This window comes from Homarus americanus, unplaced genomic scaffold, assembly GCF_018991925.1.
Source record: "Homarus americanus isolate GMGI-L3 unplaced genomic scaffold, GMGI_Hamer_2.0 scaffold9748, whole genome shotgun sequence".
Classification (NCBI taxonomy): Eukaryota; Metazoa; Arthropoda; class Malacostraca; order Decapoda; family Nephropidae; genus Homarus; species Homarus americanus.
In genome coordinates, this window is record NW_024738697.1 from 430,061 (window position 1) to 454,434 (window position 24,374).

Genomic DNA, 24,374 nt, shown 5'->3' on the forward strand with positions numbered 1-24,374 from the left:
CCTTCACTTCTTTCCTCACCTCCCTCTTCTTCTCCTCTTCTTCTTTCCTCCACCTCCCTCACTTCTTTCCCCACCTCCCCTCACTTCTTTCCTCCACCTCCCTCCCGTCTTTCCTCCCTCCCTCACTTCTTTCCTCCACCTCCCTCATTAACAACTTCCAGAGTCATTTTCATTTCCCTCTGTTCCTCCTCCTCCTACACACACACACACACACACACACACACACACACACACACACACACACACACACACAGGAGGCAACAAAACATGGGTCGATGTGTGTTTGTAATGAGTGTTTAGTGTAGTCATCATCAACTTTTAACCTCTATATATGCAAATGAGGGGGAGAGGGAGAGAGGGGAAAAAGGAAGAAGGAGGATTGAAGATTGAGGTGAGGTGGGTTGAGTGAGGAAGAAAGGAGAGAGAATAAGGTTGGGTGCTGAAATTTGAAATGTGAAAAGGAAAAGTATAAGGTAACGGATAGATGAAAGGAGAGAGAGAGAGAGAGAGAAGGGGTGAGCTAAATCAGGAAACAGAATCTTCCACCCCTTTCTCTCACAGCCACTTTCTCTAACTTTCACCACACTCACATAATGTAAATATATTATGTATGTATCACTCAATATGTATCACTTAACAAAACCCCCACATAGGAAAGTAATTTAAAACTATGTATCATTTAATATGTTTCTCTTGCTAACAGAAATTTAATGCTTCAAAGAGAACATTTGTCTCTCAGCAGGCTTCGTCATCCAACAAAAACCCTTATAAATTAGAGACTTCTCACCCCCCCCAACATTCTCAGAGATTCAGTGAGAGACATAGACTCACAGGTTGTTAGAGATATCTCACCTCTATGTATCTCACCTCCATATGTCTCACCTTCATGTGTCTCTCTTCCCAACAGGCAACTACTCTCGGCTGCTCTGTGAAATCATGTTCGTAAGGTCCATGGGATACTACCTGATCCAAATCTACATTCCTTCATCACTGATTGTTGTTATCTCATGGGTGTCCTTCTGGCTAAACCGTTCAGGTAAGTTATCCCTGACCAGTGTCTCTATGTCTGTCTTTCTGTTTATCTGTCTCTCTCTCTCTCTCTCTCTCTCTCTCTCTCTCTCTCTCTCTCTCTCTCTCTCTCTCTCTCTCTCTCTCTCTCTCTCTCTCTCTCTCTCTCTCTCTCTCTCTCTCTCTCTCTTAATATCAAATAATCTATAGGTTTTCTGCTAACGTAGGTATAAGGTATTGCTATAATTTCTGAATCTAATCTGTTTATTCCTATATGTCTGTCTGTCTGTCTATCTGTCTGTCTGTCTGTCTGTTTGTCTGTCTGTCTGTCTGCCAGGCTTCTTTATTATAATTCTCATCTTACCTATAATGGCTTTGTTCTCCTATAAGACTTAATTATATCTTCTCACATCTCATATATTAAACTTGATCAAAATACTAAAAAAAAAAAATATCTATATATATATATTGTGAATAGAATGTAATTTTTCCCTCTAAATTCTCTTTTATTCTTTGTAAGTTTATTTCCATCTATGAGAATCTCGATATTTTCTATAAGGCATTTTTTTTATAATGCTCAGGAAAACATTTATATATATACGCTCTCACGGTATTGTTTTAGTGTGAGTATGATTAATAAGGCTTTTTTTTCAATCTCGTTTCTGATGCTGGTAATGTTTTAACTAATCTTTAACTCATAATGCTCCTAGTCTTACCAGGTAAAACAAATGTTCCCAGTCTTCCTTTTAATGCTCCACATCTGATCTATAATGCTCCTAATTTTACTTACATTCATCCAGACCTTTGTATAACTCTCCAAACTTATCCATAATACTCTTAAAATCACCTACAATGCTCCAACCCTTATCTAAACTGCTCTAATCATTCTTATTATGCTCCAAAGCTTATCTCCAATGATCCAAATCTCTATTTCAGTACCTCTAATCGTATCTATTATGCTCCAAATTTTCCCTAATATGCTCCTCCTCTGACACAGTACTTTCATGTTTCTAATAATACTTCACATCATCAGATAAATTATCATAATGCTAATGTATAAGCATCTTGTTTATTTCATATAAAGCTCATACTCATAATCTATAAGACTTTACATTTTATCTATGAGTATAATTTTGCATATAATACTTCTAGATTTGAGTCCGATACTTCCAATCTTACCTGTAATACTTCTAATCTCACCTATAATACTTCCAATCTTCTCTATAATCCTTCAAATCTCACCTATAATACTTCCAATCTTCCTTATAAACTTTCTAATCATAACTATAATACTTTCAACTTTTCCTATAATATTTCCAACCTTCCCTATAATACTTCCCATCTTCCCTATAATACTTCCAATCTTCCCTATAATACTTCCCATCTTCCCTATAATACTTCCCATCTTCCCTATAATACTTCCCATCTTCCCTATAATACTTCCCATCTTCCCTATAATACTTCCAATCTTCCCTATAATACTTCCCATCTTCCCTATAATACTTCCCATCTTCCCTATAATACTTCCCATCTTCCCTATAATACTTCCCATCTTCCCTATAATACTTCCAATCTTCCCTATAATCCATCCAATCTTCCCTATAGTACTCAGCAACTCCATATAATGCTCCATGTCTTTACCTATCTGCCCGGGGTCATCACTCGGGCCCATATGAAGCATAATTAAGGCCTTATAGACCAGTATATTGAGCCACTTGATTCATCTTGCAGTATTTACCTTCTCTAAAACACATTGATAAAGTTTAATTAAAACCCAAAATAATAAGACTCAGAAATACCTCAATGGGTCTATATATTTTGATGAGTATTTTCCATAAAGTGATTATATAAGCGTATACGAGTCAATAGGTTAGGTGTGTTTTGCCTTAGATTACAGACTTGCCACGTGACTGACTGACTGACTGACTGACTGACTGACTAGATGTTATAACGTTGGGATAACTTAAGATCTTTCGAACACAGGTGTTGTTGATATTGGTTAGTAAGGGAATGTTTTATCCGCTCAGTGAAAGAGATAAGTGGAATGACTTTTTGATTTAAGGAGAAAGCTAAACTTTCTAAGGGAGAAAGGCAGATTTTCTATGGGAGAAAGTTAGGTTTTTTATAGCTGGAGGAACAACACAAAATATAAGGAAAATATAACACACAATAATAATAATAGAAAAGGGAAGAAGAAACAATACCAATAACAGAGATAAATAACGTGAGTATTATCGTTGGTAAAAGGAGAATGAATATGACTAAGATGAGGAAATCAGAGGGAGAATTGCAATAGGGTAAATAAAACACTATAATGAGTTTATAACAGTGTTTGTAGCCTGTGTGTGCTATACTGTAAGCTTGATGGACCATTACGGCACGGTACTCGACCACTCTCACTTCCTTAACTATAACGTAAGGTACCCATTCACAGCTGGGTCGACTGAGGGCCCCCTCCCCATTTACCCCCTGATTCAAATCCCAGATATTTAGAAACACAGTGAGTACATTGTTCACTCGTCCACTGCACCTAGATATGGTAACTAACTACGAATTTTACCACATAGAAGATAATCAAATAAATGAGGGAGATAAGATAGACGGATAGAATCAGGAAATACGATAATATATTTATATAATATTTTAGAAGATCTGGCATATCACAGAAGTAAAAACACCTAACATTTGGTTCCAATATTTTACCGCAAAATTTGTATTTTTTTTTTCTCTCTACAAAAGCATCAATAACTTATTTAAGAAACAAAGTATTAATATTAAATTTCTAAGATATTTTCATATATATTTTTTAATTGGTCTATTTTTTGTGGGTTTGAAAAGTTGCGTCTTCATCGGTAGTGAAGGAATTTGTTTTAGCTGGTCTATACACTGTGTCAGCTTAACACCTCTCTGTCACACCTTAGTCATACCTCTCTGTCACACCTCTCTGTCACACCTTAGTCATACCTCTCTGTCATACCTCTCTGTCACACCTCTCTATCACACCTCTCTGTCTTCCTTAGTCATACCTCTCTGTCCACCTCTCTGTCACACCTTAGGTCTCTCTTCTCCTCTGTCACTACCCCTTGAGTGCACTCTGTCACACCTCTGTCACTGCAGTCTTTCCTATCTTTACCTCTCTGTCACACCTCTTTATCACACCTTTGCCACACCTCTATGTCACATCTTTGTCACTGTGTGTCCTCTCCTGTCACCTCTCTCTCACCTCTTTATCACACCTTTGCCACACCTCTATGTCACATCTTTGTCACACCTTTGTCACACCTCTCTATCACACCTGTCTGCTACACCTCTCTGTCACATCTATCCTTCACATCTGTCTGCTACACCTTATCACAACTTTCTGTCCACACCTTTGTACCTCTATGTCACATCTTCTGTGCATTTATGTCACCTTTGTCACACCTCTCTATCCCTACACTTGCATGTCTTTCTCTCTTGCATCCCTCCTTCCATCCTATCTTACTGCACCTTATGCAACTTTTTCTGTCACACCCCTTTGCCACCTCCTATGTCACATCTGCCCCTTTGCCTCTCTATCACACCTGTCTGCTACACCTCTCTCTGTCGTCTTTTTCCTTCATCTGTCTGCCTACACCTTATCACCTCTCTGTCACACCTCTCTGTCACACCTTAGTCACACCTCTCTGCCACACCTCTCTGTCGCATCTCTCTGCCACAGCTCTCACCACCTACCACACCCTCACTACACCCTCATTACACCAATCCTATTCTTCTTCCTTCCTTCCCTCCTTCCTTCCTTCCCTCCATCCCTCCCTCCTTCCTCTCCTCCGTTCCTCCTTCCTTCCATCTATCCCTCCCTCCGCTCCTCCTTCCATCTATCCCTCCTTCCTTTCCTCCATCCTTCCCTCTTCCATCTACCCCCCCTCCCTCCTTTCTTTCCTTCATCTCCCTCCTTCCTTCTCCCTCCTCCTTCCTTCCCTCCATCCCTCCTCCTTCCTTTTCTTTCATTCCTTCCTGTCTATCCCCTCCCTCTGCTCCTCCTTCCATCTGTCCCTCCTTCCTTTCCTCCTTCCTTCCCTCCTTCCATCTACCCCCTCCCTCCCTCCTTCCTTTCCTCCATTCCTCCCTCCTTCCATCTACCCCTTCCCTCCTCCCCTTCCTCTCTCTTCCTCTCTTCCATTACATGTTTCTTCTCTCTCTACCTTATGGCAATTTATTCACGGTATTTTTAAGGTTATTTTTTATTTAGATTTATTCATAAATTACTAAGGTAAGGTGGAGCTCAAGTAGAATAAATTCATCCCTTGTTATTTTGTTATTTGTATTGTTATTTTCTTTGTTTTGTCGTTATTTATCGCCTATGTTGTTTTTGTATGTAATTGAGCTTTTATTTTCTTGATTAATTACATGTTGTTTCTCTTTTTGTTTGTGTGTGTGTGTGTGTGTGTGTGTGTGTGTGTGTGTGTGTGTGTGTGTCAATTGATGTGTGTGCGTGTGTGTGCATTTTTTTCAAATTGCTTTGTCGTTGATAGGTAGTGCTTATGTCTCTCTCTCTCTCTCTCTCTCTCTCTCTCTCTCTCTCTCTCTCTCTCTCTCTCTCTCTCTCTCTCTCTCTCTCCCCTCTCTCTCCTCTCCACCCCTATCACCCTTCCCCACCCACTATCACCCCTTCACCACTATCACCCTTCCCCACCCACTATCACCCTTCCCCACCCACTATCACCCACCCCCAGCAATTGCCACATATGACGTCTCTGATCAGCTGATGTCTAAACCATATTGTGTTGACCAATTTTCTTGTTTTTGTTTCAATAAGTTTCAATTACATCAACGTGTATATATATTATTATTATTATTATTATTATTATTATTATTATTATTATTATTATTATTATTATTATTATTATTATTATTATTATTATTATTATTATTATTATTTTCTTGCATGGTTAGTCAGTCTGTAAGTCTGTGCTTTTGATGAATCTGTTTGTTTATGGTTCCGTGAAGATGGAGGTAAATGCTTATAGCTGTCGTATTGCATTTGCTTTGGAATTATTTAAATGCTGTTGTTGTTTCATCTTTTCATGCGGCTTTGTGTGTTTTTGTTTATGGGTTTATTTGTTTGTTTGTTTTAATTTGTAGAGCCTTTATGTACAAAATACAAGAGTTTAGCCACACTGTATATCCTGGTGTTGTTAGTGTGTATATAATGATAACTTAATTACCACAGTCGTTCGATATGTGTCTGATCTTCTGTTTGTTTCCTTTATGTCCGTGTCTAAATTTCTCCTTTACGATCATGTCGCTTGCTACCACTACTGGGGAACACAGCCCCAGGTACGTAGGTCATCACAGTTTGGAAGGTTGGATTACCACACGTCTTCTCCGGCTGTCCTGACCGACTCACTGTAGACCAGTCTTGTGTTACGCTGTCCACCGTCTTCAGCAAGTCTCTCTCTCTCCCTCACCCCTTCACTCCTCTCTCGTGTGTTTGACACTCTTTCTCGCGTTTGACGCACCCTGGCGCAGATTTACACAGCGCACGTACATACACACACCTGCAAGCGCGTAGACTGATACACCAACGTAGCGCATGCGTATGGATATTCGCAAGCGCTGATATGCGCACTTGTGCCTAAAATCGCGCTAGCTATCGCACGTACAGGAACATAAATGTACATTCGCTATCAAAACACACTAACACGCACACACACACACACACACACACACACACACACACACACATGTGCACATACATCTATACACACACACATACCAACTACAACTTGCTTCAAGGAAAACGCTGGTGTTGCATCACTGTGTCTGCAATAGAACAAGCCTGCAAGATTGTCTCACGCTCAAGGACAATACTCCATGGCTGTACCGGCTTGTCTTGTGGTGTTCTGAGCTTACGACACGGCACAAGCCACCTCCGCCTCATACCCAGCAATTATCTCCACCCACTCAGTCATCTCCCATAACCTCCAAAAACTATGACAATGCGACGGAATTTTAATTAATTTAAATAACTTTTTATATATTTCTAAAAGTTAAAATTTGAAACATATAATGAAAACTTTACGATGATTATAGAATCTTCTCAATACATTATTTTTTTCTCTGTGAAAGTTTTAAAAAAGATAAAAACTGGACATTGTTTTAGTGACTACAGGAGAGCTGGCTTGTGATGACAGGCAGCTCGTCTCACTGGAAGACCTGACACTACAGCCTCTTAGTGTGTAGGATCACCACTGTCTGTCTCGCTACTTATATTGTTAACCTCAAAGAAAAAAAAAAAAGCTTCCCAAGGTTCCTAAGTTCAATCTTGCCATCGCACTTAAACTGACTTGAACAAGGGGGTAAATCTCGTCAAATTAAACGTTACACAGTCAAAATAAACACAGTTAAAGTTAATATACAGTCAGAATAGTTTTAACATCTCTAGTTACGAGGGGATATAATTGAACCTGTGAACCTTTGAGTGTTTTCGGACTTCAGTGATGGGTTGTGGCTGAAGGTTGTGGGTTCCTACATTTTTTATCCTACTTGAGCCTCTTCTTCCTCTTCCTCCTCCTCGTCTTCCTCTTCTTCCTCCTCCTCCTCTTCTTCCTCCTCCTCTTCTTCCTTCCTCCATCCTCCTCCTCCTCTTCCTCTTCTCCTCTCCTCCTCCTCTTCTTCCTCTTCCTTCCTCTTCCTCCTCCTCCTTCTTCCTCCTCCTCATCTCTTCCTCCTCCTCTCCTCCTCTTCCTCTTCCTTCTATCTTTCTCCTTTTCCTCTCTATTTTCTCTGCCTCTTAGTCTTTAGTGTCTCCATCCCTGTTTTATTAATTTCCTCTTCTTTCTCCTTCCATGTCTCCATTTCTCATTCGTCTCTTCCTTGATCTCTTTTTCTTCATTTTTCGTTTTCCTTTTCATCTTCTTCCTCTCCCCTCCGTTCCTTCCCTCTCCTTCTCCTCCTCCTCATACCCTCCTCTTTCTCATCTTTCTTCTTCTTCACTTGTTAGCTGCTCTTCCTTCTCTTCCTTCTCTTTCTCCTTCTTGTCTTCCTCATCTTCCTCCAGTTATCAGTTTCCTCCTCCTCCTCCTCCTCCTTCACACCATCATCGCCTCTTCCTCCTTCCCCTCCTCACTCCTACCTTTGCCACATACGCTCGCTACTCCCCAACATACATACATACATACATACATACATACATACATACATACATACATACATACATACATACATACAGTTTCACTTTCATCTCGTTCCCCCAATCGTAATTCACGTCATGAGGTGGATAAATAAACCACAAAGATATAAACGAATAATCAAGGGAATAGATAAATAAACCGAAAATTGCGTAAATAAGTGAATCAGAGAATAAACAAATAAATTAATGACGAATGGGCTTGGGATATGTGTGTGTGTGTGTGTGTGTGTGTGTGTGTGTGTGTGTGTGCGTGTGTGCGTGCATAATAACAGACACCATATAAAAGAACGCTCTTCATTGAGGCATATTTTCTACTTGAATTAAATGATTAGTACATTACTCACTCAAACAGACACACACAGATGCATAATTTCCTCCACACAAAGAAAATCAGGGAAAAAAAATCTCTTCCCCCTTCACTAATTTAACGGGAATTTTCACATTCTCTCTCTTCCAATTTTTTTAACGCAAATTTAATATTTTATGGAGATTGGCAATCATCAGGACTCTCTTTCGTCTTAGTTTGCCGGAGATAAGGAGGAGAGGCGGCTGAATTTCAATGGAACACCTTCAGTCAAGTTTCTAAAATAGGTTTACAAAGATGGAGAGTTTGGTAGGCTGCCTCACGGGTGTTCTGGCATTTAAAGTAGGTCCTGTGAGTGACCTACCTTGACCTTCTGCCCTAAAACAGGTCAATATACACAGGACGACCTACCTTAGCCATCTCCCCTAAAACAGGTCAATATACCAATTTCTAGGTCCTTTGAGTGACCTACCTTGACCTTTTTCCCCAAAACAGGTCAATACACCATTTCCAGGTCCTGTGAATGACCTACCTTGGCCCTCTTAACACAGGTCAATATACCACTTACTAGGTCCTGTGAATGACCTACCTTGGCCCTCTCTTAACAAGGTCAATATACCACTTTCTAGGTCCTGTGAATGACCTACCTTGACCCTCTGCCCTAAAACAGGTCAATAACACTTCCCAGCTTCTCGGTAACAGATTGCCTCACTTGCCAAACCACAGATAGAAATTTTATACACAATTAATTCAGAAATAAAACCTTAATTAATTTCGGGGTTGAAGAAGTTCTTGTTTACTTCACGTATTAACATCTTTCTTAATCGGGTCATGAACACACCTGGTTACATTAAAACAACAACAAGTTACCTAGGTGTCATTAACCAGTAGAAGGTAATTACATAACAAAAGGTTAATCAGGAAAGAGTCATCACGAAATGTACAGGCTGTTGTTAACTATCAGTGTAAGAGGGTCGTTAACGAGGAGTAATTGGAGCCGCGATGGTCATTAGCGACGTCATGGGAGTAATGCCTCGCTGGAGACAACTTAACAAAGCTCTTTAAAGTTGTGTTTCTTTTTGTTACTTTTTCTTTAACATAAACTTTTAAATTTATTAATAAAAACGTAATTTAGGTTCAACTTTTTATTTAATTATATTATTATTATTAATATTTTTTTTAAAAGACTCAACAGCATTTAACTCTTGGTGTGTTTGTGTGCCTGTTTGGTCTTGTGTTTTATTGTTTGTTTGTTTGTATTTTGTTTTGTTGAGTTTGTTTCTGCCTTCGTTTTTTCCTGTGTCTTTGTTTTTCTGTTTGTTTGTTGTGCTTTTTGCTGTTACATTTGTTTGCGTTTTTTATTATTGTTATTATTTGTACGATAGATCATATATCGTTTCCTCCTTACCTCCCCTTCACTCCCTCTCCCTCTCTTTTTCTCCTTCTCTCCCTCACTCATTCGCTTCCTCTTCACCCCCCTCATTCCCTCTCTTTCCCTCCTTCTCTCCCTCACTTCTTCCCTTTCACTCCCCCTTTTTCTCCCTCTTTCACTCCACTCACTTTCTTCCTTCTTCCGCTTCACTATCTTCCTTTATTCCTACCTCCTTCCTTCCCTCCCTCCCTCCTTCCTTCCCTCCCTCCCTCCTTCCTCCCTCCCTCCCTCCGTCCCTCCTCCTCCCCTGCCCACTCCTCTCATATCACCACCTTGGGTCCATAACTGTGACCTACAATGTAATTACAGGTGTGTGTGTGTGTGTGTGTGTGTGTGTTCATATGTATGTGTAAGAGGGTGTGTGTGTGTGTGTGTGTGTTAGTGTATGTATGTGTGCGTGGTGATCTGTGATTGCTCGCCTTGCAATCCCGTGCTCCCGGGTTCGATCCCCGGGCAGGGTGAAACTATGGGCAAGTTTCTTTACGCCATTTGCCTCTGTCTACCCAGCAGTAATTGGGAACCTGAATGTTAATCGATTTACGGATCGTATTCTGGGGTAATGGTTAGCCAGTGCAGTTGACGAGTTGTCCGATCTTCTCGGGCTATTCCGTGACACTGGGTCATGCAGCTCGTTAACTCAGGGTGTGGTTGTTGTGTTGGTGACAGCTTTTACACCCTTGGGCCGGCCATCCTCGTGTGTATGCATTCATGTATTATCGTTCGAGTACATATTCCTCCTTACCATGAGTTCAACAGCTGTATTAAACAAAACTCAAAGTAAACATTATTCATTCATTTACTTCATTCAGTCTTTTTTTCACTTGTGTTTTCCGATTCTTCATTCGTCATTGTTATTCCTTTCTCTGCTTATTCTGGATTCGTATCATCTCTTCGAGGCACCTGTTATTGGGGGGTGGTGGGTGAGGGGAGGTAGGAGGGGAAGGAGGGGGAGGGGAGGGGAGGTATATTGAGATAGAGTCACTAACATATACTTTCGCCATGTTTGTTTCTCTTCATTCAATGAGTAAATCTCCTTCTTTCATTTTTATTTCTTGGGGTCGATTTTTTTTTTTTCACCCCCCCTTAGATAGTTGGATATCTGTAATTTCCCCAGATATTCCCTTTATTGTAATTTTTCCCTATATATTATTTTTTGGGGGCGTTTTTTCCCCTATTGATTCATTCGTATATATGTATTTTTCTGTATTATCTTTCTCTCTACTTTTTCCTGACTGTGAAAAATCGACTTTATCTCTCGACTCTCTTAACACTTTATCTATACTTTCAACAAACTTTTCTGTACTTAAAATATCCTAAAAACACACTCACTGACAGTTCATTCCGTTACTTAAAATACCTTAAACCCTTTATTACGAGGCCAACTCCCTTAAATATGACAACTTAAAATCCTAAATACGAACACTTAATCCCTTAAGAATGATGACTTTACCTCTTAAGTATGAATCATTAACTCCTTGATGATGATGATGATGATGATGATGGTGACCTCTTTCCTTCAGCATGATGACCTTTTACTCAAGGGGATAAGTCATAGTACTCAAAGGGTGAAGTTGTCTATCTCACTCAGGAGGTTAACTTATCGTACTCAAGGAGTTAATTATACTCTTTGACCAAACATTTATTACCTAAAATGTTTTAAGTGTTTATATTTTTCACTTCTAAACAACTGCAAGCTGCTGCCTAAAATATAAGTGACTGGGTTTTGTTAGTTCTATTGTTACTTAAAATATATATTAGGTAGATTATTCCTTTAAAAAAATAGTACCCTGAAATTTTTAGTAGTACTTTCCTGTAACCTAATTTTACTTAAATTATTTTTATGTAGTCTTACTTTTACCTAAAATGTATTTTAAGTAGTGTCTTACCTGAGATATACTTTTACATGACTTTAAATAATACTAATAATGCCTTAAATATTCTTTGTGGTGAGACTAGAATGCCAAAAGGTTCTACAGGTATTTCCTCACACAGACTTACTATTGAAACACAAATCTTAATTATTCTCTCTTTCTCTCCACTATTCATTCAATTAATCTTATTAATATTACCTTTTTATGCATTATCTTTACACATAGGTGTTTTGTGTGTGTGTGTGTGTGTGTGTGTGTGTGTGTGTGTGTGTGTGTGTGTGTGTGTGTGTGTGTGTGTGTGTGTGTGTGTCCTCAACAAACCACGTCTCTGTGTGTCTTTTCTTCAATATTCTGTCTGACGGAAAAATACATCCCCTTACTGTATATAGTTTTATCCCTCTACGGTATCAGAGTATGGGGCAGTGTGGATACAACATACTGCTTACTAAGAATTCGGTACACCAGGGGGCAGCATGGTACTCGACCGCCTTCACTTCCCCAACAGTTATATAGATTAGAGTTCCCTCGGGTGCAGACCAGTAATCCTCAGGATAAGCTACCAAAGCTATATCAACTCGGCTGCTGCACCTCTAATGGCAGCTATAATGATCTTGATAATTTTTATGTTGGAAAGAATAAGAATCATCGGAGTGGGATTCGAAGCCGTGTTGTAAGGTGTTAGCCTCGACGTCTCATAGCTTGGGTCTACTGAGTCCTTCGGGTGTCGCCAGAGTGAGCCTCATGCCAGTGTGAGTTAGAATAAGACTCACACGAACATGAACCCAACACGGAGCCTATGTCCTTAAAATATAAAATAACTCCCCTTTTTAGGTACCTTTTATAGATATGAACCTAGAGACCTCTTTAATACGTGTTTAAGATGACATTCAGTTAGTTCTAAAGAATCATGAGGTTAGGTTAGGTTAGATTAGGTTAGGTTAGGTTAGGTTAGGTTAGGTTTCAGATCCAGGTAGTTAGAGAGACTCGGTGTTGCCCAGGTGACAGGTGACATCACAGTGTGTTAATGACCACCTACCTGTCTCAACCTTCATTAATCTTTCGTGTCACTCTTGTTCATCAGTGTCTCTCACACCTGGCTGACAGCACTGAGATCTTCTGTTTACTGTCAACCTTTCTCTCCTCTCTCTCCTCTTCCTCTTCTTTACCTTTTTCTTCCTTCTTTTTCTCTCCATTTTCTTCATATTTCTCCTTCTCCTCCTTCAAATTCCCTCTTCTTTCTTATTATTATTTCCTCAAGATCGGTTTTCTCTATATCTTCTTCATTCATTCTTCCTCCTCTCTCTCTCTCTCTCTCTCTCTCTTGTTCTTCGTGTTTCTGTCATCTAATTCCAGTTATTCTAATCTTCATAAAATTCTGTCTTTCTTAATATTAATAATAATAATATAATTTTCTATATACAATTAATATATGTATATAATATATGTAAGTAATGGTAGACTACTATGTGTGTGTGTGTGTGTGTGTGTGTGTGTGTGTGTGTGTTTGTGTGTGTGTGTTGAGGAGAGGATTGTGCGGGTGTGTTTGTTTCCACGACACATATTACACATAATACCTACACCCATTAGATAAAACACCTGAGGATTACTGGCAACTGAGGCACGTGTGTGTGTGTGTGTGTGTGTGTGTGTGTGCGTGCGTGTGTGTGTGTGTGTGTGTGTGTGTGTGTGTGTGTGTTGTTTAGCGAGCAACCCTCCCAACCCACCCCTCCTCCATTCCATCGAGCAGTGTCCTTGTGTGTATGTTTATATACTGACACACACACACACACACACACACACACACACACACACACACACACACACACAGATAATATCAAGCGTCACCTAACAGCGTCAGTTCCGTTTATTAACAGATATATAAACAGGAGGGCGCGAGACACGTTGGGACATGTTTCATTACTCGCCGACAAATACACAAGCCTACACGTGTGACCTACAAGACGAGGTTTACTGAGTCACACAAGCTCCTACGGTGAATAGCTCTTGTACCTGAATATGTCTTTACTTGTTTGACTTAATATGAAACACCAAAATAACCTTCGAAAATAAGTTGAATTTTTAAAAAATCTTTTTACCTTAACTAGATACGTTTACTTAGCATCAGTTAAGAGATCAAGTTAGGGTAAATAATCATAGTTTTATCTATTAACTAACCAGCATTAATATAATTGTGTCGAAATAATTTTGTTTTTATCGTAAATTATCCAGTTATCTTTATCTTACGAGAATTATTAATCTTAGGAAACTTGATGACTCACAACTTGGGTCCTGGACTATATCAGAAACACCTACCTTATATCACCTTATATATCTGGTTATATGAGACTTCTATAGTTACGGTAGAGTCTCAGCACACTTTATACACCATTTTGGATGTGATGGTTGAGTGTGTAGCTTCAGCGAGACTGGGATATGACAAATTACCTCCCCTAATTATAGCTGTTAAGATATATTAAATTGCTTAACTTATTACTCAATATTCATACTTAAAATGGCGTCGAAGTTGCACCAAGACTCTACCGTAAAGATAAGAAAATGATAACAAGGTTCGGATAACTGAGAGTCCAGGTACAGTCGGCCACAGTTCCACCTGGTACAGTGTATGACGCGTTTTGTGAGATGTGGCACCTCTGTGTTTGTTTACATCGTATTAAACCTCCCGGAATGGCACAAAGGAACCTCACACTAGTAGTCAGACTAAGGATAATAATAGATTAGCATTCCACAGTGATGCCACATCTCACAAAACGTGCCAGTCGCTGTACCAGGTATAAGTGCAAGTGACTGTATTGTTTACATTATGACACCGCACTAGTGAACTACTCTACCACTGTTTCTCTCACTAGTCTCAATAACAAACAAAAACTACCACCATAACTCAACAGCAAACAACATCATTAAATAGAATAAACAAGGCTTTTGTATCATGACTAACAAAAAAGCTACCACCTAACTCTGACGCCACAGGACACTTTCCTTTTATAATCACCATAAACCACGACAGAGTTAAGTTAGGTTAGGTTAGGTGGAGCAAACAATGTCTCTTTATCACGAATATCATAACTAAACCCTAACGCCAAAACGTAATCTTTAAATAAGAGAAAACAGAGTTAATTCAGGTTCATGATGTTAATAATATACTGTAACTAGGCCAGGTGTAACTACGGCCACTAATTAAGAGATACCTAATCATACCTAACTACTGCTAATACTACTACTACACTAACTACGTGAGCGAGGACCATTCTGCTACCACCACTATCACCACCGCGATCACCACTCACTACCACTATTTTTATCACCATCACCAACATCACCATTCACTATCATTATTACTACCACCATCACCACCAACACCATCATTCACTATCACTATTACCACCACCATTACCACCACTCACTACCACTATTACCATCACCATCACCAACATCACCATTCACTATCACTATCACCACCACCATTACCACCACTCACTACCACTATTACCATCACCATCACCAACTAGTATCACCAACCAGTATCCCCAGCCAAGCCACTACCACCCTCTAGAGCCAACAAACCGTGAACACTACCACCATCACCACCACACAACCACTACCACCATAATCTTACTAACCATCACAACGTTTATCTAACAATATATTTTTTTCTTTCCTCTCTCCCTCTCTTCCTTGGTGGTATTCACTCACATCTACGACCATGTTAACGCCTATATCTACGCCCAACGCCCACGCCAACGTCTACCTCCTATGGTCAACACCCACATCTACGTCTACACCCCTACAGCGACGCCGGCGCGAGTGTCCCTAGGGGTGACTACAGTGCTCACCATGACTACCCTCATGTCCTCTACTAACGCCGCCCTACCCAAGATTTCTTATGTCAAGTCCATCGACGTCTACCTCGGCACTTGTTTCGTCATGGTGTTCGCCTCGCTACTTGGTAAGTCTTGTTTTATGGCAGGTAAGTCCTATTCAAGTCTAGTAAGTTTCATGAGGAGTCTGATTTAAGTCCAGTTTTAGTAATAAGTCCTATTAAAGTCCATTTTTTTATGACTCCAGTTCACCCTCCTTAAGGATGATGTTTTAAGGTGTGTGGGGCTGTGTAGAGCTGTGTGGGGCTGTGTAGAGCTGTGTGGGGCTGTGTAGAGCTGTGTGGGGCTGTGTAGAGCTGTGTGGGGCTATGTAGAGTTGTATGGGGCTGTGTAGAGCTGTGTGGGGCTGTAGAGCTATGTGGAGCTGTGTAGAGCTGTGTGGGGCTGTGTACAGCTGGGGCTATGTAGAGCTGTGTGGAGCTGTGTGAGAGCTGTGTGGGGCTGTGTGAGCTGTGTGGGGAGGTGTAAAGCTGTGTGTGGGCTGTGTAGAGCTGTGTGGGGGTGTAGGGTGGCTGTGTGGGGGCTGTAGAGCTGTGTGGGGCTATGTAGAGTTGTATGGGGCTGTGTAGAGTTGTGTAGGGCTGTGTGAGCTGTGTGGGGAGGTAGAGCTGTGTGGGGCTATGTAGAGCTGTGTGGGAGGTGTAGACCTGTGTGGGGCTGTGTGAGAAATGTGTGGGCTGTGCAGAGCTGTGGCTGTGTGCTGTGGGGCTGTGCTGTGTGGGGCTGTGTACAGCTGTGTTGGACTGTGTGAGGGATGGGGCTGTGTGCAGCTGTGTGGGGCTGTGTAGAACTGGTGTACAGCTGTGTTGGACTGTGTACAGCTGTGTGGGGCTGTGTAGAACTGAGTGGGGCTGTGTAGAGCTGTGTGGGGGCTGTGTAGGGAAGTGGAAAGGGGAGATATGACCTAGAATGGGAAGGGGAGTAGAGATAATGGGAAGAAGTGGAGAGGTATTAGTGGGAGAGGTGGAGTGGGAGAGGTGAGATGGATAAATGTAGAGAGGATAGCGGAGGGAGAGGAACTGCAATATGAGAGAGAGAGAGAGAGAGAGAGAGAGAGGTATAAGATGGACCAGTGAGTGGGAATGAGTGGTGAGGGGAAAGAGGAGGAAGCTAGAATCCCATTTTCTTTACATAATTGTGAAGGAGTTTATAATCCCCTAAAGGAGGAGACTCTCATTTTCTATACCAATAGGAGAAACTCGTAAGAAAAACAGATTCTAATATTTTTTGCTCCTCTGAATTTCATTTTTTTTTTTGAGCTCCCAAGTCGCGTTAATTGAAGACTAACAAGGGATATTTTCTGTTAAGACACAAGAAATTACTCTGCTGTTGGAAATTGTCTTGGGATTTTGTTTGTCTTTTGTTCAATTCTAAAAATTTGTGGAGGTTTTTCTCACTGCCGAAAATTAACGTTGAAATAATACTCAAACCTGGAGCCGAAATCGAACTCGGAACTTAACCTAATCTAACTAAAACCTAAACCTAATTTACCCAAAACTTTAACTTAAACTAAACCAACCTGAGTTTTTTATCATAAGGGTTTGGATCCAGTTACATATCTCGGTCCAGGAACATTATCGAACTTTCACCCAATTTCATATCTTTTTAATAATTCCAGTTTATTTTGATGTTTATACAGTTTACATAAAGAGGATATAATAGATGTATAGAAGATGTAAACAACTGGAACACAAGAGAAAACAAGGTGAAATTTCGTCCATATTTGTTTTTTGTCATTTTTTTTGGTAATGGAGAAAAAGAGTGGTGGTGGTGGTGATGGTGATAGTGGTGGTGGTGGTGATAGTGGTGTTGGTTATAGTGGTGGTGGTGGTGATGGTGGTGATGGTGGTGGTGGTGGTGGTGATGGTGGTGGTGGTGGTGGCGCCTTCCCCCCTACCATCATACCTTTCTTTTCTCCCTCTCACTTATCTTTCCTCAGTCCCTACCACCCTTTCCTACCTTTCCCAGCCACCCTTCCTCTCTCCCTCCCACCAGTCAGAAGCCACCGCCCTCCCTCCGTCCCTCCATTCCTCCCTCCCACCTTCATACTTTCCTTCCCTCCTTCTATCTCTCTCTCTCTCCCTCAGTCCCTACCACCTACCCTCCCTCTCTGCCACCGTTGTCACACTAACATTCACCCCATAATGCCACACCTCCCTGACACATCTTCAATTGGTGGGGCCGGGAAGTTGAGACGCCCGGGTCGTTAAGGGTGACTTATGCACCTGTTCTCGGGCAGTGATCAACCTTAACGACATCCCCCAAGATCTCTTTACTTTTACAGGAGAATTGGGAGTTTGAGGAGAGTGTTCAAATGGTTTTATTGTCACTGGGAACATGGAGTTTTATGTTCTTGTGTGAAGTGTCTTAGTGCATGTTTGGTTTCCTTGTAGTTGTGAGGTGTGTAGATCCACTGACGTCAAGCTCCGGCCAGTTCTTCCAACCTCTCTCTCCTAATTGCCTCTCAGTGCGTTCCCTCTTCCTCTCACCTTTGTCCTCTCTTCCTCTTGTAAACTCTCACCCACTTTCGCCGTCTCTTAATCCTCTCAGCTTTCATTCCATGTGCCTCTGATCTGTATCTCGTCTTGTTCCTACAGATCCAACTTACCCTCCTTTCAACCACCCAATGGCTCTTCCTCGCTCACTGTCTCCCCTTCTCTCTCTCCTATCTCTCCGTGTCTGTCTCTTCGTCATCTCTCACCCAATCCCTCCCACCTGCCCCCCTCCTCACCCGTGTCTCATCTCCCCTCTACAGAATACGCCGCCGTGGGCTACATGGGGAAAAGAATCCAGATGAGGAAGAATCGTATCCTAGCGATCCAGAAGATGGCGGAGCAGCGGAAGACGGCGACCCTCGACCACTCGCACGCGTCGCAGGACCATCCTGACCACGCCCCCAAGCAGACAGTGAGTACAACGACGAGGCTCAGTTGTTCACGGGCGCTGTGACCACCAGTTTAAGAGGTTAATTAGGTCAGTTAAGAGGATTTACTGGGACCTATATACAGATATTCTAGTAAGTCATATGCTTAGAGGTCCAACTAACAAAGGTGGTCTGGCTACTTATCTAAGAGTGCTATGGCCACTTGTGTAAGGGTGATGTGGCCACTTATCCATGGGTGCTTCGGGCATTTATCCATGAGTGCTGTTACCCACTTATCCAATGGTGCTGTGGCCACTAATCCATGAAGGATGTTACCATTTGAGTGGCCACTTATCCAAGGGTGCTGTGGCCATCGAGTTCAATGATTTAATCCTTGAGTACGATGACAGCACCTCCAGTACCCCCACACCTCCCCCAGGCTCCCCCAGCACCTCCAGTACCCCCACACCTCCCCCAGGCTCACCCAACACCTCCAGTACCCCCACACCTCCCCTAGGCTCCCCCCAACACCTCCAGTCCCCAACACCTCCAGGCTCCCCCCCTCCACACCTCCCCAGGCTCCCCAGCACCCCCAGCACCTCCAGTGCCCCCTCCCCCAGGCTCCCCCAGCTCTCCACAGGCTCCCCAGCACCTCCAGTGCCCCCACCTCCCCAGGCTCCCCCAACACCTCCAGTACCCCCACACCCTCCCCCAGGCTTCCCCAACACCTCCAGTACCCCCACACCTCCCCCAGGCTCCCCAACACCTCCAGTACCTCCACACCTCCCACACAGTACTGGCCTCCTCTCAGTGACCCCGAGAACTTATGAACAACATAGATCTGGAATAGAATACTTGCCAAGCATGGATCCCTCGGCAATATATCAATACTAGGCCTATGAACCTCTTGGATATAACTTAATAGGCTTATTAACCTCTAGGGTATGACTTACTAGGCCTATGAACCTCTAGGATATGTCTTACTATAGGCCTATAACCTCTGGAATATGTCTTAATAGGCCTATAACCTCTGGGGTGTCTTAATAGACCTATAACCTGTGGGCTATGGCTTACTGCAGGCCTATAACCTCTGGGATACGTCCTAATAGGCCTATCAATATCTTGGATATGTCTTACTATAGGTCTATATCCTCTGGATATGACTTAGTAGGCCTATAAGCCTCTGATATATGACTTACTATAGGCCTATAAACCTCTGGAATATATCTTATCATAGGCCTATAATTTCAAGGATAAGACTTACTATAGGCCTATAAACCTCTGGGATATGACTTACTATAGGCCTATAAACCTCTGAAATATAACTTATTAGGCCTATAACCTCTGGGATGTGTCACTAAGCCTATAAACTATGGGATTTGTGTCTTAATAGGCCTACAAACTACGGCATTTGTGTTCTAATAGGCATATAAATCTCTAGGATATATGACCAGCTGAAACTCTAGGCTTATGGGAGAAAATGTTTTAAAATGATTTATATAATTCTTGTCGACCAACTGGATTATATTTTAACCAAGACCTTAGTTATATTTTAATAGTATACGTGTGTGTGTGTGTGTGTGTGTGTGTGTGTGTGTGTGTATGTGTGTGTGTATCATGTGGTCGTAACCTTGAGGACATCTGTGTGTGATTCAGTAGCCAATATTGACATGTTTAGGTTGACAGTAACAGAACGACCCAAAGCACTACGACACAACCCACCTGAAGGTACCACTGTGGCGAAGACGGTGACGAGTTAATGTTGACACAGTAATAAGACGGACATTGGCGTTACCACAGTGGTAGAGAAAGAGGTGGAGGAGAAGGAAGAAGTGAGAGAAAGAGGTGGAGGAGAAGGAAGAAGTGAGAGAAAGAGGTGGAGGAGAAGGAAGAAGTGAGAGAAAGAGGTGGAGGAGAAGGAAGAAGTGAGAGAAAGAGGTGGAGGAGAAGGAAGAAGTGAGAGAAAGGGGAGAGTAGGAGGGAGGAATGTCACAACTTAGACGGCTCTATCTCACTTACAAGTTGCCACTTAATTTTTACTTAAGGAAAGTTTGCTGGAGGTGTATATTGGTGTGTCGTATCCGTCTGTCTCTCTGTCTCTCTGTCTGTCTTTTTCTTCCACATTTTTTCCTCCTACACTGTCCAGAGACCAGAACTATTGCCTCTAAGTTTCATAGTTAAAACACCTTAACAAAATTTTTTAAACATAATTTTGTCTCCTCCTGTCACCTGTGTGTGTGTGTGTGTGTGTGTGTGTGTGTGTGTGTGTGTGTGTGTGTGTGTGTGTGTGTGTGTGTGTGTGTGTTGAAATGAGAGTAAGAGGGAGAAAAATAAGAGAATAAGTGGAGCTTGAGAAGGAGAGAGAGAGGAGAGAGAGAGAGAGAGAGAGAGCAATAAGTGAGCTTGGGGAGGAGAGAGAGAGAGAGAGGGGGGAATAAGTGTGAGCTGAAGAAGGAGGAGAGAGAGAGAGAGAGAGAGAGAGAGAGAGAGAGAGAGAGAGAGAGAGAGAGGGGGGGATAAGAGGAAATTAAAAATGAATGAGAGAGGAAAAGAAGACATAAAGGAGCCAAATATAAGATAAATAACTCCTCACTATAACCTCACACCTCACCCATAACCTCACCACACCCTCACCACAACCTCACACCCACCATAACCCCACTACACCCTCACCATACCCTCACCACCTCACTGTAACCTCACTGTACCTCACCATAACCTCACTACACCTCACCATAACCTCACTACACCTCACCATAACCTCGCTACACCTCACTGTAACCTCACTACACCTCACTACACCTCACTGTAACCTCACTGTACCTCACCATAACCTCACTACACCTCACTGTAAGGCTGTCAGGAGAGGTCACATGAAATATGAACACCCAGGTGAGGTTGACCTTTTCATCTCACCCGACTTCCACTTTTCCAGTTACAGTCACCCACCGAGTCAGTTACAGAGTCTTCCAGTCACCCACCCAGTCAGTTACAGAGTCTTCCAGTCACCCATTCAGTCAGTTACAGTCACCCACCCAGTCAGTTACAGTCACCCACCCAGTCAGTTACAGAGTCTTCCAGTCACCCACCCAGTCAGTTACAGTCACCCACCCAGTCAGTTACAGTCACCCACTCACACAATCACATAACAAGGGAATTAATAACATATAGATCGTGTTATTGATGAAGCACATAAGGAAGGGGGGGTCATAATAACGAGAGGTAATTGGTTAGGGTCAAATTATCCCGCATCAATAACACCGTGATTGCCTGAGCTCGACAAGTCTACCTATCGTAGTTTATATGATCGAATGTGTATATAACAGTGCTCTTAGGCTTTCAATTTATGTATTTTAATCTTAAGTTAAAATTCTATTAGTAGGGAAAATAATTTCTACTAAATACTCTCGATTCTCAAGGGATGTTGAGGGAGTCTGAGTGAATGTGTCTAGTTAAGGTAGATTGTGATGCTGAGTGAATGATTTAAGGTAGATTGTGATGCTGAGTGAATGATTTAAGGTAGATTGTGATGCTGAGTGAATGATTTAAGGTAGATTGTGATGCTGAGTGAATGATTTAAGGTAGATTGTGATGCTGAGTGAATGATTTAAGGTAGATTTTGATACCGAGTGAGCGAATCGAGTTAAGGTAGAATATCAAGTGTATTTTTGATGACATTATTGGACGTTATCTTAGTAGTTTAGCACAAGTCAACCAATCAGATATGCACTTTACATAATTTTGCACCAATCAGATACAACCTTTCAGATACATCCTTTAATAATTTTGCACCTGTCAACCAATCAGATACATCCTTTAATAATTTAGCACCAGTTCAACCAATCAGATACATCCTTTAATAATTTAGCACAAGTCAACCAATCAGATACCTCCTTTAATAATTTTGCACCTGTCAACCAATCAGATACACCGTTACATCTACAGTTAAGAGAAATCTCGAACTTACGGCCCCTTTAAGAATCAGGACCCACCCAGATCTATGTCACAGCTGGTCGGTTTCCTTGCAGGGATGGAGACGAGAATTCTCAGATGCTCTCACGATAAAAAATGATCTTAAGTGGAAATATAACTGGCATATGACTGTCTCACTTACAACTACACACACACAAAAAAAACCTGAAGCTTAGAGTACAGTTTAAGATTTTGTGTGTACTGAAACTGTTGTAGATAGAAGTGGTTTGTTTCGCCTCTTAGTCAGGAAAGAAACAAGACTGATTTACGATCCTTTGAGGGTAAGGTTTGAGACCCCTGCATTCGTTGGCAGTTTATGACAGTGGGAGGATTTATTTTGGCGGTGATGCTGTAGTGAGGATACCAAGGCCTCTCTCTCTCTCTCTCTCTCTCTCTCTCTCTCAGGATAGGGAACACGTTATTGACACCTGGTACACTGTTTCGTCTAAGTTGTTTAGGTTGGAAGATTGAAAATGTCACATTACCACCACTACTACCACCATTACAACAACTATTACCACCACTATCGCTGCCATTACTACCACCTTTACTGCCACCACTAACACCATTACTGCCAATACTACTACTTCCATTACCACTACAACCAACACTATCACCACCACAACCTCTACTAACACTACTACCACTATCACAAGTTGTACCAACACCACCACTACCACCATCACCACCAATACCACCACCATCACAATCACCACCACCACCGCTACTGACACTACCACCGCTACTGACACTACCACCATTACCACTACCTCCATCAGCACCACTACCACAACTACCACCATCACAACCACCATTCAAGGGGAACACCTCACAGAGACACAGAATAGAGAGAGCCGGGTGAAAGCAGTGCTGCCAGATCCCCAACATGACCCCGCTCTAAAATTCTTCTTCCCAGTGTTGCCAATCAGACAACTGTATATCACTACTTACTATACTTGTTTACATTGGTGTATATACCTGTGTATACCTGTATATGTCTGATTGATCAGTAATACCAGTATAGCCCTGGTTTGCTTGAGGTGGCTACACATGCACACACACACATACATACATACATACATACATACATACATACAAACATATTATACGCACACACACATACATATTATACGCACACACACACACACACACACACATAATGGAAGCCCCTCGAACTCGAGGATGGCCGGCCCAAGGGCCTCCTAGGCGTGAATTTGTTTAAGGTGTAGAAGCTGTCGCCAACACAACAACAACACCCTAAGGTAACGAGCTGCATGACCCAGTGTCAAGGAATAGTCCGAGAAGACCGGACAATTCGCTAACTGCACTGGCTAACCATTACCCCAGAATACGATCCGCAAATCGATTAACATCCAGGTTTCCAATTACGGCTGGGTAGACAGAGGCAAATGGCGTAAAGAAACTTGCCCATAGTTTCACCCTGCCCGGGGATCGAACTCGGGTCCGCTCGCTAGCGAGGCGAGGATGCTGACCATCACGTACACACACACAAACACACACACACACACACACACACGCATATACTTGACACATAGTTACAATACCTAACCTAACCTATAATTGGGGGATTAATTTAGTGCTGAACCAATCGTTACACAATCAGGTCAATGACAAATCTAATCTTTATAGGAACAATTTAACGCCATCCCAATCCTTAAAAGACTAGTAATATTATCAAACCAATCATGGAGAGAGCAGTTTAATGGTAACCAATCTCTGAGTGATTAGCTTAATGATAAACAACCCAATCTTTACGGCAAAATACTACACTAATTGTGATTGGAACTTAAACACATTAACATTACAGCTGATGGGAGGTGTGTGTATGTGTGT

General features: G+C 41.9%; 1 protein-coding gene across 15 annotated transcripts in view; it reads left to right on the top strand.

The window, feature by feature from the left end:
- The window catches only part of LOC121874326 (gamma-aminobutyric acid receptor subunit beta-like), a 105,921-nt gene that overhangs the window by 66,387 nt on the left and 15,160 nt on the right, over positions 1–24,374 (top strand). For 9 of the 15 annotated variants that reach the window (XM_042378448.1, XM_042378439.1, XM_042378433.1 and 6 more), the window contains 4 exons: positions 908–1,036; positions 6,322–6,327; positions 15,598–15,753; positions 18,441–18,592. In XM_042378448.1, the coding sequence (XP_042234382.1) occupies positions 908–1,036; positions 6,322–6,327; positions 15,598–15,753; positions 18,441–18,592 (443 nt within the window). The remainder of the gene's footprint in view (positions 1–907; positions 1,037–6,321; positions 6,328–15,597; positions 15,754–18,440; positions 18,593–24,374) is intronic. The other 6 variants (XM_042378436.1, XM_042378438.1, XM_042378445.1 and 3 more) reach the window with 1 other exon arrangement.